The sequence below is a fragment of the Lissotriton vulgaris genome, chromosome 1_1, assembly GCF_964263255.1.
Source record: "Lissotriton vulgaris chromosome 1_1, aLisVul1.2, whole genome shotgun sequence".
Lineage (NCBI taxonomy): Eukaryota > Metazoa > Chordata > Amphibia > Caudata > Salamandridae > Lissotriton > Lissotriton vulgaris.
In genome coordinates, this window is record NC_141685.1 from 1,673,091,416 (window position 1) to 1,673,104,127 (window position 12,712).

Below are 12,712 nucleotides of genomic sequence, written 5' to 3' on the forward strand. Positions count from 1 at the left end.
TAATGTCTCAACGACAATGCATGTCTTGATGTCGAAGGAGTCATCTACCTCCAAAGGGGCCTCTTCCTCTTTTTTTGCCTTACCAGGAACTCACTCTTTATAGTACAATGTCATCCATCATCCCTCAACACAATTGTTTTTGACTATCAGTGAAGAGTCTGCAATAGAGAACAAATGGCTTGCTCCTCTAGTTTACCTCTTTTTTATGCATGAGACAAAATCATAGACTCAGGTAAACCCTCATCAGTATTCAGATAGCAAGTGTCAAGTGAACACGTTGCCTGGAAAACTCAGATTTACTTGAGCATATTATTGGTCATAAAGTAAGCACCTACTTTATAAAAGGCGAGTGCTGCAGAGCATGATCAAGGAGTAAAAAGGTGTGGATTCCTGTATACACTGAGATTATCAGAATAAGGGCTAGAAAGAACATTTACCCAACACTCCTAAACAACTCATCCGATAGTCATAATGTGGACAAAAATGAAACTAATTACAGTAAACTTCAGTGACAACAAGAATGAAGATGCTATTTAGCACAACAGGGTATAAAAGACCAAGGAAAAGATTTGCAATGTTGAATACAAAATGTGTGAGGTATTCCTCTCAGAACGTTCATATGAAATCCAAAAGTCTACTGTGGTAGAAAAACACATACACATTATCCTAAGAACAAACAGGTGTTTGAAACTGCTACTTCCAGCTTCTAGCTGGTGTTACACATTGAAAAGTGAAGACCAACTAATAACTAATAACCTTCAGACTTTAATTAATATCCGTTTTAGAGGACAAGACCCCATGTCAGATCCCCAGTGTAGGCCAAACCTGCATTGGCTCCTGAACTGCATATTCAGAAACTACAGACTATTAACATGTAGGGTGGTGATGATTTCAGAAACCTCCCCCCCACCCACCACCCAAGTTTGATGTCTTTGGAAAAATTTCAAAATTCCTACCGAGCAAATCATCTCTTCAAAAGTCTCTGTTGAAACAAAGTGGTAATCAAATCTTTTCTCTTCTCCAAAGTATGGATTTCTTGTGGTGTGACAGGGGCTGAAAGACATGGATTGAGTTAGTTGTAGTATATGCAGATGACAGGACACATTGTCTATATGGCGACTAATGTATTTTTATTGCTCTTCATATCCCTTTTTATGATCTGGCGTGGACTTCAGACTTCACCCGGGGACACCTTCTTATTTGTGAATGATGTCAGCGGCCTCGGACTGCTATCTTCCCAAACAGGAAACATTGTTTTAAAAGTAGCGCCTGGGTCCTTAATGAACATGGGCTGCTTTTAAAAAAAAAAAAAATGCGTCCCATTTCGGACAGAATATGCAAGGAGTGAGGTCTTCTGCTCCTGCTAGGCTCCATCCCAACCTTAGTAGCCATTCACTGGGGGTCATAGATTGAGACCTGCCGAATGAATTAGTTTTACAATCCCCTTAGAATAGACAATTTGCAATGTAACCTATTAGTATATAGGGAACATCGCATATTGCATTTCCCCTCACAAACCAGTCTATGTGCAAACTGGGCATCCCTAGTCTGTGAATGGGAAATATAAATTGGGGGCCTTTAGATTCAAATGTACTCTCTTCGCAGCTTCCAGAATATATATTGAAAGGTAGAGAGAGCCCACAGCAAACTTGCCATCAATATCCATAACAAATGTATTGCATAGGTAATGTTGGCCAAATTCTGTGTCAGCTCTGGAAGATACCAAGGGAATACTAACATTAAATTAAAGGCAATTAAAGACACTGTAAGAGAAGGTTCTTACATACTTGCTTGTGTGACAGATTTCCACTGCATTTAAAAAAAGGAACTTAGAATTTTGTTAAATCCCTAATTCAGTAAACAGTAAACATAAGTCTTTGCTTGGTATCACAATTATGAACCACTGTCTCAGCTTTGAGGGACTAATGTTGATCAATACATCCCTTGGGTGAAGAGAAGTTTAAAAAATATATATTTTTTAAATCAACGATGTCTAGAGAGTACTACCGTGTAACTTGGAGCAATAATTTGTGATATATAAGCATATATAGCGCTTGGGGCTCACTTACCTTGATGGCCAACCAAAAAGCCATGGCGTATGAAGACTCATCTGCTGACATGACTAAGAATACACAGAGAGTCAAATACAGATGAGACGGCAAGAGTACATATCCATTACATTATCCCTGACGTGCCTGATTGCTTCATTAAAGAAAGAAAAGGACATCTTGAGCAGCCTGTGATATGTAAATGTAGAGCTATTTTCATGTACAGCTCTATGAATGTGGGAGCAGATTTTGAGGGCAATCTTGGCTGTGATCTGCAGTCAGTGAAGCTTGCAAAGTTGTGTCTGCTCACAGAATGCACCAGCCTTGAACTTCAGTTTGCCAGCAATAAGCTGTCAATTTTTCTGTTTTTGTTGATATGGAGAATTATATCCGAGTCTAAAGTGAATGCTTGTGACTTAGAAGGTGGAGCCCGCTTTAGGAGGAAACTCTGCAGTCTCAGAGATTCCCGGATAACATGTTTTCTTAGGAGAATGAATTCTGTTTTCTGTGGGTTTAGTTGGAGGAAGTTCCCTCGAATCCATGTTTGTGGATGAGATCTGTAGCATTTGAGGATGGAGACGTATTTGAATATTGTTTTTGATTAAAGTTGGTGCGGACTATGCAAGTGTTTTGTAGCATCAGACCAAATTGCTCAAAGCATAGATTAAAGCAAGTTGGCCCTAGGATAGAGACCTGTAGAGCTTCACAGGAACATTAGTGAGATGGAGGTGTGGTCTGCTATCATGATCTTTTGTTGAAGATTTAAACCATGGTAGGACCATTGTAGGACTTTGCCACAAAACCCCATGCAGTGTTTGAATGTATGAAGTAGTCTTTCATATCAACAGTGCAGAAAGCAGCCAATAGGTCAAGCAGTGCTAGAAGGCATGCATCATCTTTTGCCAGGCCGTGAAATAAACTGTCCAGCACAGGTGAAAATTTCGATGCAGAAACCTTACCTGAATTCTGATTGGAGGTTGACTAGTAGGTGTTCTTTTGAAACTGTGCTGTTCAATTGGTTGGTCACTGTTTATTTCTATGGCTTTCCCAAGCCATGGCAGCCTAAATATTGGATGCTAGTTTGATGTTTGGTGGGAATCAAGCTTAGTCATATGAGTGATTTGGCTGGTTTTTAGAGCTGTCTGGAATACGTTCTGATCTTAAGAGCCATTAATCAGACAACACTGTTTTGAAAGACAAGCAAATCATCTTTGATAATAATGGCAGGAACCAGACTACAGAAAAAATGTGTGATTCTTAAGTCTTTTAAAGCCGTAGCCAGTTCATCTGCAGTGATGTGTGAGAAGGATTTCGAGATATGAGAGCATTTATTTCAGAGAGGGAATAGTGAATGATGCAGTTATGCCAAAGTTATTTCTTAATGCTCACATTTTCTCAGCGAAGTAAGTGAGGAATTCTTCACCTTTCCCTTTGTGGAGATCATATTCAGTTCTGCGTGTGGCACTGAGAGCTTTTTGATGTGCCAGAATTCAAAAAAAACATATGGCATTGGTAGGGAATGAATCTGCTCCTAGATGAAAGTAGATTTACAATTAGTGGAGATGATGATTTAGTAGTTGTCTCTCAGTTTCTTAAACTTAGATAGCAATTGGGGTAGTTTGGATTTTTTTCCGTTACTTTTCCACTTTTCTGAGCATGCTCATTGCTTGGGCATCAGACTGAGCGAACGATGGGTTGGCTAGGATTACTGCTCAAATTCTTTAGTTTTGTAGCCATCAGAAAATCTACTGTGGTTGTAATGATGTTTAATGGATGCGTCTTCGATGATCATTTGTGAATCAGGACATTTGAGTTTAGGAGTGATGTGCTCTTGTGCAGCAGTAGGAGTGAGCTTTTTCGGAGGTTGGATGAGCCTTCTGGTAATGGAAGGCTCAGAAGCACAAGGAATGGCATTTGTAGAATGAGAAATATGATATGCAGGTGATCAGACCTATTAATATCGAAAGGAAGATAGGAGAGACCTGGTTGGAGTCTTCCCATCTGACGTCAAGCGTTCTGCCTTACATGTGAGTGGAGGAGGTGACCAGTTGTCTAAGGTCATATTGCGAGGTTACATTATCTAGTCATGTAAAGTGGCTGCAGTATGGCTTTTCTCACTCTATATGGAAACCCCCAAGGGACATATTAATGATTTAGACCCTACAACTTTCCTTTAGGAGACCAGCACACTATTCAATGAATTTTGGTGGATGGTAAGCTAGGTGTAAGTATAATGTGGAGGAGGGTGATATAACATATGGCAATTGTCTAATGGGGTATAGATTTGTACAGGATTGTGTTGGTTTCTCCGGGCAACTCTTTTGCTTTATTGTCTTTGAAAAATGATGAGAAGCATGTTTTGTATGTTGTTATGTTTTGGAAAGTACACTACCAATTACAGGGTCTTTTGGTGCCTTGAAAGAATTAAATTCTAGCTTTTACAGGTAGCCACTGACCAGTTTGTTTAATCAGAGCGGTCCCACAGAAACCACGAAGCCAAGAAAATCAGCTTGACATTGAAAGGCTAGGCACACTAGATAGTGAAAACCTTAATAACTAAGTAGGCACTGTTGCTCTAACCCAATCTGAAACCATTAATGCTGGTACAATTGCACAGCAGCGATTTTCAGAAAGTAGAGCAAGGGATGATCACATTTTCCTCATATAAAAGATACACAAGGAGATGACAGTTTCCGTTTGAAGAAAGGAATCACGTTTCATAAGCTTTTGACAACTTGAGAGTGTTTAGGATTGAGTCTGAAGTCATGAGGCCCCATGAAGGGATGCCCAAAGAAAGAACTTCTTCTAGTGATCGAAATCTTAGTCTTTTCAGTGTTGGGTTTGAAGCAATGTTGTCTCATCCATTGTCTAATTTTTGAAAAACTGTTTCAAAGGGAAGAATTGTCCTTAGCCCCTTAATTTAAACAGAAATAATCAGAGAGGGTATACAGTTGAAAGCCACCTGATCTGTACAATAGGCAAGAGGTCTAAAATAGAGGTTAAATAGAACCCTGCATGTGATCTTGTTAGCCAACGAGATAGAGAAACCAAGTGTCATTTTCTGCTTTTGTTCCGAAAGAAAGGAGGTGAGCCTGTCGAGGATGATCCCATCAATGCTAAGAGAGAGCAATTAACCTACTAGAAGATTATGGTCAGCAGTGTTTAACGCACCAAAGAGATCTACTAAAACATTTCTGTTTTGGGGCAGGATCAGAGACTGGCATAAATTGGGTAGGCCCCTTTCTGCGATGAAAGAACAAACATGCTAAAAATGCGCAATGGAATGCTTTGAATAAATTCCCAGTAGCACAAGAACTTCCATCCAGCATGTTTGTGTTGTCTCAGTAAGTCTCCCTAAGAGGAAAGGATAGGCTTAGTTTTGGTCTTTAGAGTGCAGAGCTCAGGAACCCACGTGCAGTTTGCTGTTGTTACTTAATAAGAAAGGGGGTGACCTGGAAAAGCCAATGGACTTCTATTTTCTGATAGTTTTGACTATTTATTTTGTGGTGGTGTGAGAGACTACCCCCTTGCCCTTGTAATAAGGTTTCATAAAATACTGTGCATCTCATTCTTTTTTGTACCCTGTATAAAGACCCAAGAAATCGGTTCATTAGCCCCTTAAGTGCTGCTGACGGCCAATGGTCGTCAGCAGCGCTACCTCCCCAGTGCTGCGCACGACCATTGAACGTCCATTCAGCACTAGTTCTAATGGACAGCGCAGCACTGGGGAGGAATGTGCAATAGCAGTTATGAGGTTAAGCCTGTCTTGTTATTTTTTGGATCCCGTTATTATAAAGAGGGCTACGAGTATTTATTGTCCTTATCAACTCCAGCTATATGTAGTGCCGTGCTTAGCTTTATTAGACTGGCGCTCACTATTAGAAATCGATATTGAACAGCATTATTGGAAACCTTCTGTTACTATTTGACATACATGTAGTAGATTATTGTATAGATTGGTATCTACATGGAACGCACAAGCACTTTACAATATTTTTTGTTCATATATGTGACCCTTTTATTCTAAATGTATTGCAAATTTAATCTAGAAATATAATATGTACTATGGGTGTCAATATAATTGTATGGACTTTTTAATTATTTGTGTAATGTTCTCTTTTAATCTGTTTATACTTTTATGATTCTATGTATGAATCGAAATAAAGTTCATTGACTGACTGACTATTTCTTTATTTGGTTGCTTCCCAACGGTAATGGCAGAAATGGGCTTAAACAGTTTCCCACCCAGAAGAATTCATAGTGATTAAGAAGACTTGGTTCTATCATGTTCATCCATAATTTTTGTTGGTGGTTCCTAATGGCTTGCAAGTGTTAGCTGGACACAATCTCCAAATCTTCAAGGTAGCAAAGAAATAAATAATGGGAAATCTACACTGGCACCTGTAACTAAAAGAAATCAAGAACCAAAACAGTTCCTAAAAATTGCGCACCAAGTACTTACAAGGAACGAACATGTAACAGGCCTTTGCAACTGCCACCATGGCACATATTTGCAGCTCAGAAGAATAGAAACTATGGATGTCTATAAATGATTCAAATGATTATTTCTATCGGTCTGTAACTGCCATATGCTGCAGGGTTGCCCTCACATCTTTATGTTCTTTTCTCTTTCCTGCCTTGCTCTAAAGGCCGTTCCCAGATTACTTGCTTGAAAGCTGTAGAAAGGTTTCATGTTGCTTCTATATGATTAAACGTAAATAGGTAAATAATAATCTTCATTTTTCAATTGTTTACAACTTCTGCTGTGAAGATTTTGTTTTCAAAAGAGGATGCAAGGTCCATCATTGATAGTTTAAAACTAACATGTTGGTCTCTTGAAGCTGCAGGCCATTTTAATTCATCCATCTTCTTCCATGACATCAATTCCACTACTGTTCCATCTCCTCAAGATTAAAAGAACCGAGAATCCCCAGGCTAAAGAAAAACACACAAACACCAGCGGATGTACAATTGAGAATGATAAGAAAAGGCTAGATGACTTGAACTTCTGCAAGGGAAATTGGTTCAAGGGAGCTGCTACATATTAATGGACTGTCATGGAGCCTCAGTCTGTGAACCATTAGGGTGGGGTTCCAAGGTTGAAAACCTGAGTTTAAAGCAAAAAACTCAGAAGAAAAAAAAGATATGGGATTTTCGCAACAAAACTCCTTGAAACAAGTAAGTAAGTAAGTAAGTAAGTAATTGTATGTCCTTATAAATTCCCATGCCTGTCCAAATAAAGCTTGTCTTTGCTATTGTCAACTATATCAAGAATAAGTAAAAACAATAGGGATTGACCAATTGTGCCAGAAGAGGGGAGTTCATTACTATATATGGAGGAATGCCAAATGTTCTGTGCACCGATCTCTGCTCCTTCTACTTATTCCTATTAGAAGAGAGAGGGAAACATCTTTAAAGGGGAATATATAAAATGCTGCACAGAAGCAGAGCAAAAGGTACACAAACAATACGAGGTCATTTAGAGTGAGTTTGGCCATAGCTTCATTATAGTTCCTGGAATATTTGCATGAGGCTTGATCAACCCAAGAGTAATTACTTCTAAATTCTGATCTGACAAACTAGTACCAACTCTAGTATTACACGCACCCACTGTGGAATAAGGATGTCAGGCATATTAGTGAATTTTAAGGTATTTCAAATGTATGACATGCTGGTACTTTAGAGAAATGAATCCATCGAAATAGACCGAAAGGCCACTGAGGGGTTGCAGCCTTTTGACTGGTATTGAGAGTCTTTGCAGAGAGGATGCCTCTTATATAGCTCTGACCACCAGTGACTTCTACTAAATTTACCTTTAACGTGTGGAGATGTCCCTCACCTCAATCGCCATCTGCCTGAGAGAACTAGAGAGGGATGCCCCAGCAATCCCAACAGAGCAATAGCAACAACAAATGAAATGGCAGTTCCGTAATATAATAACACAGGCCCTACATAATGCCCACTACCAAATTTATCGCATACCATGCATAGCTAGAAGTGAGTCTTTAGCACCAACATCAATTAACTATAACTAAAGAAAGGGAACTGTGATTAAGAGTGAAATTTGAAAAATAATGTACTATTCTAGCCTTTACAGCATCAGACCTATGCTCACATGAGCTTTATAATCTAAAATCGTGGAGGAGAATGCAGTCAAAGACCACAGAGAATGATTCATACCAGCTGCCAGTACTGAGAGAACTTGAATCATGAATCTGCAAATTGTTCAGGTGAGGGTCTGGTGTGTGGAGGTACCCATGGGCAGAGATTCTGTTAAGAACTGCTTTTTTTCATCAGTATCACCAATTGTTGTGGGCACGTCTAGGAGGCAGCAGTAATTCACGGAAAATGGAGAAAGTGCAACAATATAGTTTGATGTGTCCGGGCCCCTTCTCATTTCAAAGGCTTGAAGGAAAGGAACTAAAACCTGGGAGGTTGTTTTGTAAAATTCAAAGTAAAGCTTTTAAACATTAAGAGATCTAGGCATATGTTTTTTTCCAAACGAGTTTTAGGGAGGTGATTGAGATAAGTAATCAGTGAAAAGAAGGGAATAGTCATGGTATAGTATACCCTAATATATATATATTTTTTTATATTACATTGATCCAAGGAACTAGGAGTTCTTGGACATGAATATGATTAACTTAACTTCATCACTGATTTTCAAATTCATATCCAGCGGAACTACTATAATATATACTACTATGCAATGTCCAGTTAAAGAACGTAATCATTTCCAAAACGAAAGCATGTGATACAGCCATATATTCCAAAGCTATCTAATAAGATTGGTCTCAAATCCAATAAAATAAATATACTTCCCCTCAATTGAGTACACAAATTACCAACTGATTGATGAAAGGGGTAAGTAAGCTTAGAAATCCCTACCTGGGATAAAACATTGGGTGCTTCCTGGGAATACCGATGGTCTGAATTTCAATCAGAACTAATCATGAAAAGCAATGGGCAAAACTGGACCAACAGAACATAAAACCACTGTTCAGCCAACAATGAAGTGCAATGCTGTAGCCGTTCTCACCCAGGATATCTCAAACCAAACCAAAGTCTTTTCAGATAATTCCAGCTATAAGATAATATGCAGGTGAGCCCTACAGAACTCTAGCTGATTAATTAAACTGTTTGATAAGGCATAATGGGTCAGACAGGTAACAACAATTTGAGTTGCCAGAATTAATTTTATTTCCTGTACAACATTTTGATCAGAAATGTTGTAGTTGACCATAGTAGGGGTACATGTTTGCAAATGGGGAGTTAACATTAAACTGAAAGTATGAAGGCAGGTGAGTAGGAACATTTTCTCAATGTACACATAAAGACAGGGCACAATTATAACTAAACCTAATATTATATCTAAGATAGATATAGATCTACAGAAATTACAAAGTAGGCTAAAGTACTTATTTCTATCTTCTTTCAAAGAGCAGGAGAAAGCGCCATTGGGTTGTTTTACACTACTGGAGTGACTTGTGTGCTCAATGAGCGAAGAGCAGGTCAAGAGTAAGAAAGATAATCTGAGGCTATACCTTAGATCGGCCTAAAAGGGCCTGTATGGTGTGCTCTTTTTTTGGAGTGAGCCAGCCAACATGGCAGCAATATGAGGAGAATGAGGTTTTCTCAGGGAGACTGCACAAGAGTTAAAACCTTGCAGAATGACTACTGAGAGAGGCACACGAGTAAACTATTGCAATAGTCTAGTTTACTGAGAACTAAGAAGCAGGGAGTTAAACAGCTGAGGGGAAAGGAACTAATTGATGGATTTTCTTACATTTTGCACTTGACAGTATAGGCCTTAAACATAGTGCAGATGAGGTGTCCATACACAAAGAGAGACTATAAAGACCTATAAGGTTTTTAATTGAGCAGGCAATAGCCTGAGTGTTAAGGAACAGTGGACTTATTAGGTAAAAGGAGACATGCTCTTGAAGAATGAAAATACAGGACATCCATCTTCGATGACTACAACATGAGGAACTGTAGAACCAACCTTTGATGAATAGCTGTAATGCAGTTAGATTTACATGGCTAGAGACAGCGAGAGAAATGTTGTGGAATTTGTACTAAGCAGAGGTATGCATTCCTTAGTTGTGGAATGTTAGATATGTAGAATATGGAACATTGCATCCAGGGTAGGGAGGTTCTGTAGTGGATAGTTAGGGGATGGGTGAGGAAGAGGTTGGGTGCTGTTGGTGGTGTAAACTGTTCTTGATAAGCTTAATGAGACTCAGCTCCTACCAGGTGTGCAGAGTATGTAACACTGGCGATGAGCCGCAGTGCTCGATTGGAGACAAGCAGAGCACCACCAATTTCCCTGGAATTCCTGTTACGGACCTACGTGTGCTTAGGTCCGTTATTGTATGAGCCCTTAGAAGGAGCACTCAAAAAGATAAATAGAAACCCTATTTAAAGCTGAGCCAGTGGTGCCTGATGTATTCAATATGCAAAGGAAAGTGTGAAAGTGAAGACAGGTATATAAAGCTCACATTGCTAGGAAACGAAATGTTGGGAGACCCAATACACTTTTCTATCAGCATTTCCTCTGGACAGCGGAATACTTTGCTATGAAGCCCATCAAATCTTTGCTAGACATACCCATATCGGAAGAAATCCTTGAAATCCCTGACCAGCCTGTGGGTGAGTTCACGCTTTCCACAGGACTGGGGGCCCGTCATGACCAGCATTGGGTACGGAGCCTCCTGGCTGGGCAAAGTACTGCAAGAAGAACATATTATCAATACAGGCAGTTTCCATTGTGGTTGTAATTTTTTTTTATTTTTAAGAAGAAAACGTTCATCTTAGAATGTCTTCAATATAAAAACACAAAGCAAGACATCCACCTTATTTACGTAATATATTACAAAAGAAACCTCTAACGGCCTCTCTTCCAAAATTTCATTCCATGTTACATAAAGATTTTTAGATAAAGGCATAAAATTGAGCAACCTGAATATGCTCCACTTTTGTTATGATCACATTACAAACTCAAACTCTTTCAGTGACAGCGTGCTGTGCTAACTAAAAGGGAACCCACAGTTTAAGTTGTTTCATCAAATACATTGGACAGTGGATTTTGGCTCAAAGAACACTAACACAGTATCCAAATTATTTTAAACATATTCTTACAAATGCCCATGCTTATACAGATGCGGAATGGCAAGAATAAACATTATTTAAAATGTGTTTAAAAAAAATTCTGCTGCGCTGGTTTTTCTCAGTGCTCTAATGCAACAGATGTGTTAAGTAGAAATAAAAGAAGGACACATATTATTGCTTTTGATGTCTTATGGGGGTCACTCAGAAAGTGCTGAACAGGTGTAAGTAGCATTTGCTCCTCTTCTGAGCACAATTGCTTTTGAGAGCTTATCGTACTTTGCCCTCACTCGTGGTTTCTGTTTGCACCCACTGCAAAGAAAAGTGAGAAAGTAAAATGCAAGAAATTGGTGAAAATGGCATTTTCGCACATTTCTTACCTTTTTCTGGAGATGTGTAAATTGGTGCAAAACATAGACAACATGTGGTGCACATATAATGTGGACCAGGGAGCTTTTTGCTCCTGATTTTGCACATGGGTCTACATGACCTTCTTAATATAAAATAGACATCAATATTAATAAAGTTAATTGCCCAGTCCGAGTTGGAAGCCCCTATCACTCAAACTGATATTAAAGCAGCCATTAAGGATCTTCCCAGAAATAAAACTCCTGGGTTGGACGGTTTACCTGCAGAATTTTACTCGCCTATGCCGCACAACTCACCCCACGCTTAGAGACCCTCTGCAGGGCAGTACTAGAGAGTTGTGCCCTACCTTTGACAACCATGCAGGCGCAAGTTATTTCTCTCCCCAAGCCAAACAGAGATCCACGTGACATGTCAGGATACCGCCCCCTTTCATTGTTATCTACCGAGTATACAATCCTCAGTAAGATCGCCTCCTCCCATACCTCCCAAAACTGATCCACATCGACCAACTTCATACCAGGCCGCAATACCTCCCTCAATATTAGATGGCTTCATTATATAATGGAAGCAGCAGCCGAAATCTCTCACATGGCTGGATGCATATTGCTGGAGATGCGACAGGCGTTTGATACACTTGATTGGACCTACATGCTAGCCTCTCTGGAGAAGAAAACTAGTTACTTACCTGTAACTTCAGTTATCCAGTATTGGTATCTTTCATAGATTCACATGCTTAGAATCATCCCCGCCGATGAGGTGGGAGTCTCGCGGTACAATAAAACATAAACATTATAGTCATAATAACATTATACCATAGGCTACAGTGTATAGAAATGTCACTACAATAGCCTATCTCAGTCTTTTTGTAAAAAGAACCAAACTTTTGGAAACCAGTCAATCGGGGAATTTTGAAAGCTGGTTCTGGTGCAGGTGCAAAAAGAATGTCACTGCATTCTGGCAGAATCTCTGCCTTGAGTCTGACGTCTCTTGCCTTGTTGTCTCTTTCGATGCTGATGACGAGCTCAGCTCGTCATCACCCACGGGTGGCGTGTGCTGATGACGAGCTGAGCTCGTCATGTAACGCGGTAATTAAAAAATCGCCGCACAGCGCGAAAATCGCCGCAGCATCGATGCGGGTAGGCAGCCGCCGGAGGATTTTTGTAGCTTTGTTGCTGTTGTTGATAATT

General features: G+C 39.6%; 1 protein-coding gene across 1 annotated transcript in view; it reads right to left on the reverse strand.

Moving 5' to 3' along the window:
* LRGUK (leucine rich repeats and guanylate kinase domain containing) overlaps positions 1-12,712 on the reverse strand; it is a 390,949-nt gene that overhangs the window by 137,602 nt on the left and 240,635 nt on the right. Inside the window, exons 11-12 of the mRNA XM_086918919.1 lie at positions 10,659-10,778; positions 957-1,053 (exon numbers count right to left, since the gene is read on the reverse strand). Coding sequence (XP_086775045.1) covers positions 957-1,053; positions 10,659-10,778 — 217 coding nt within the window. The remainder of the gene's footprint in view (positions 1-956; positions 1,054-10,658; positions 10,779-12,712) is intronic.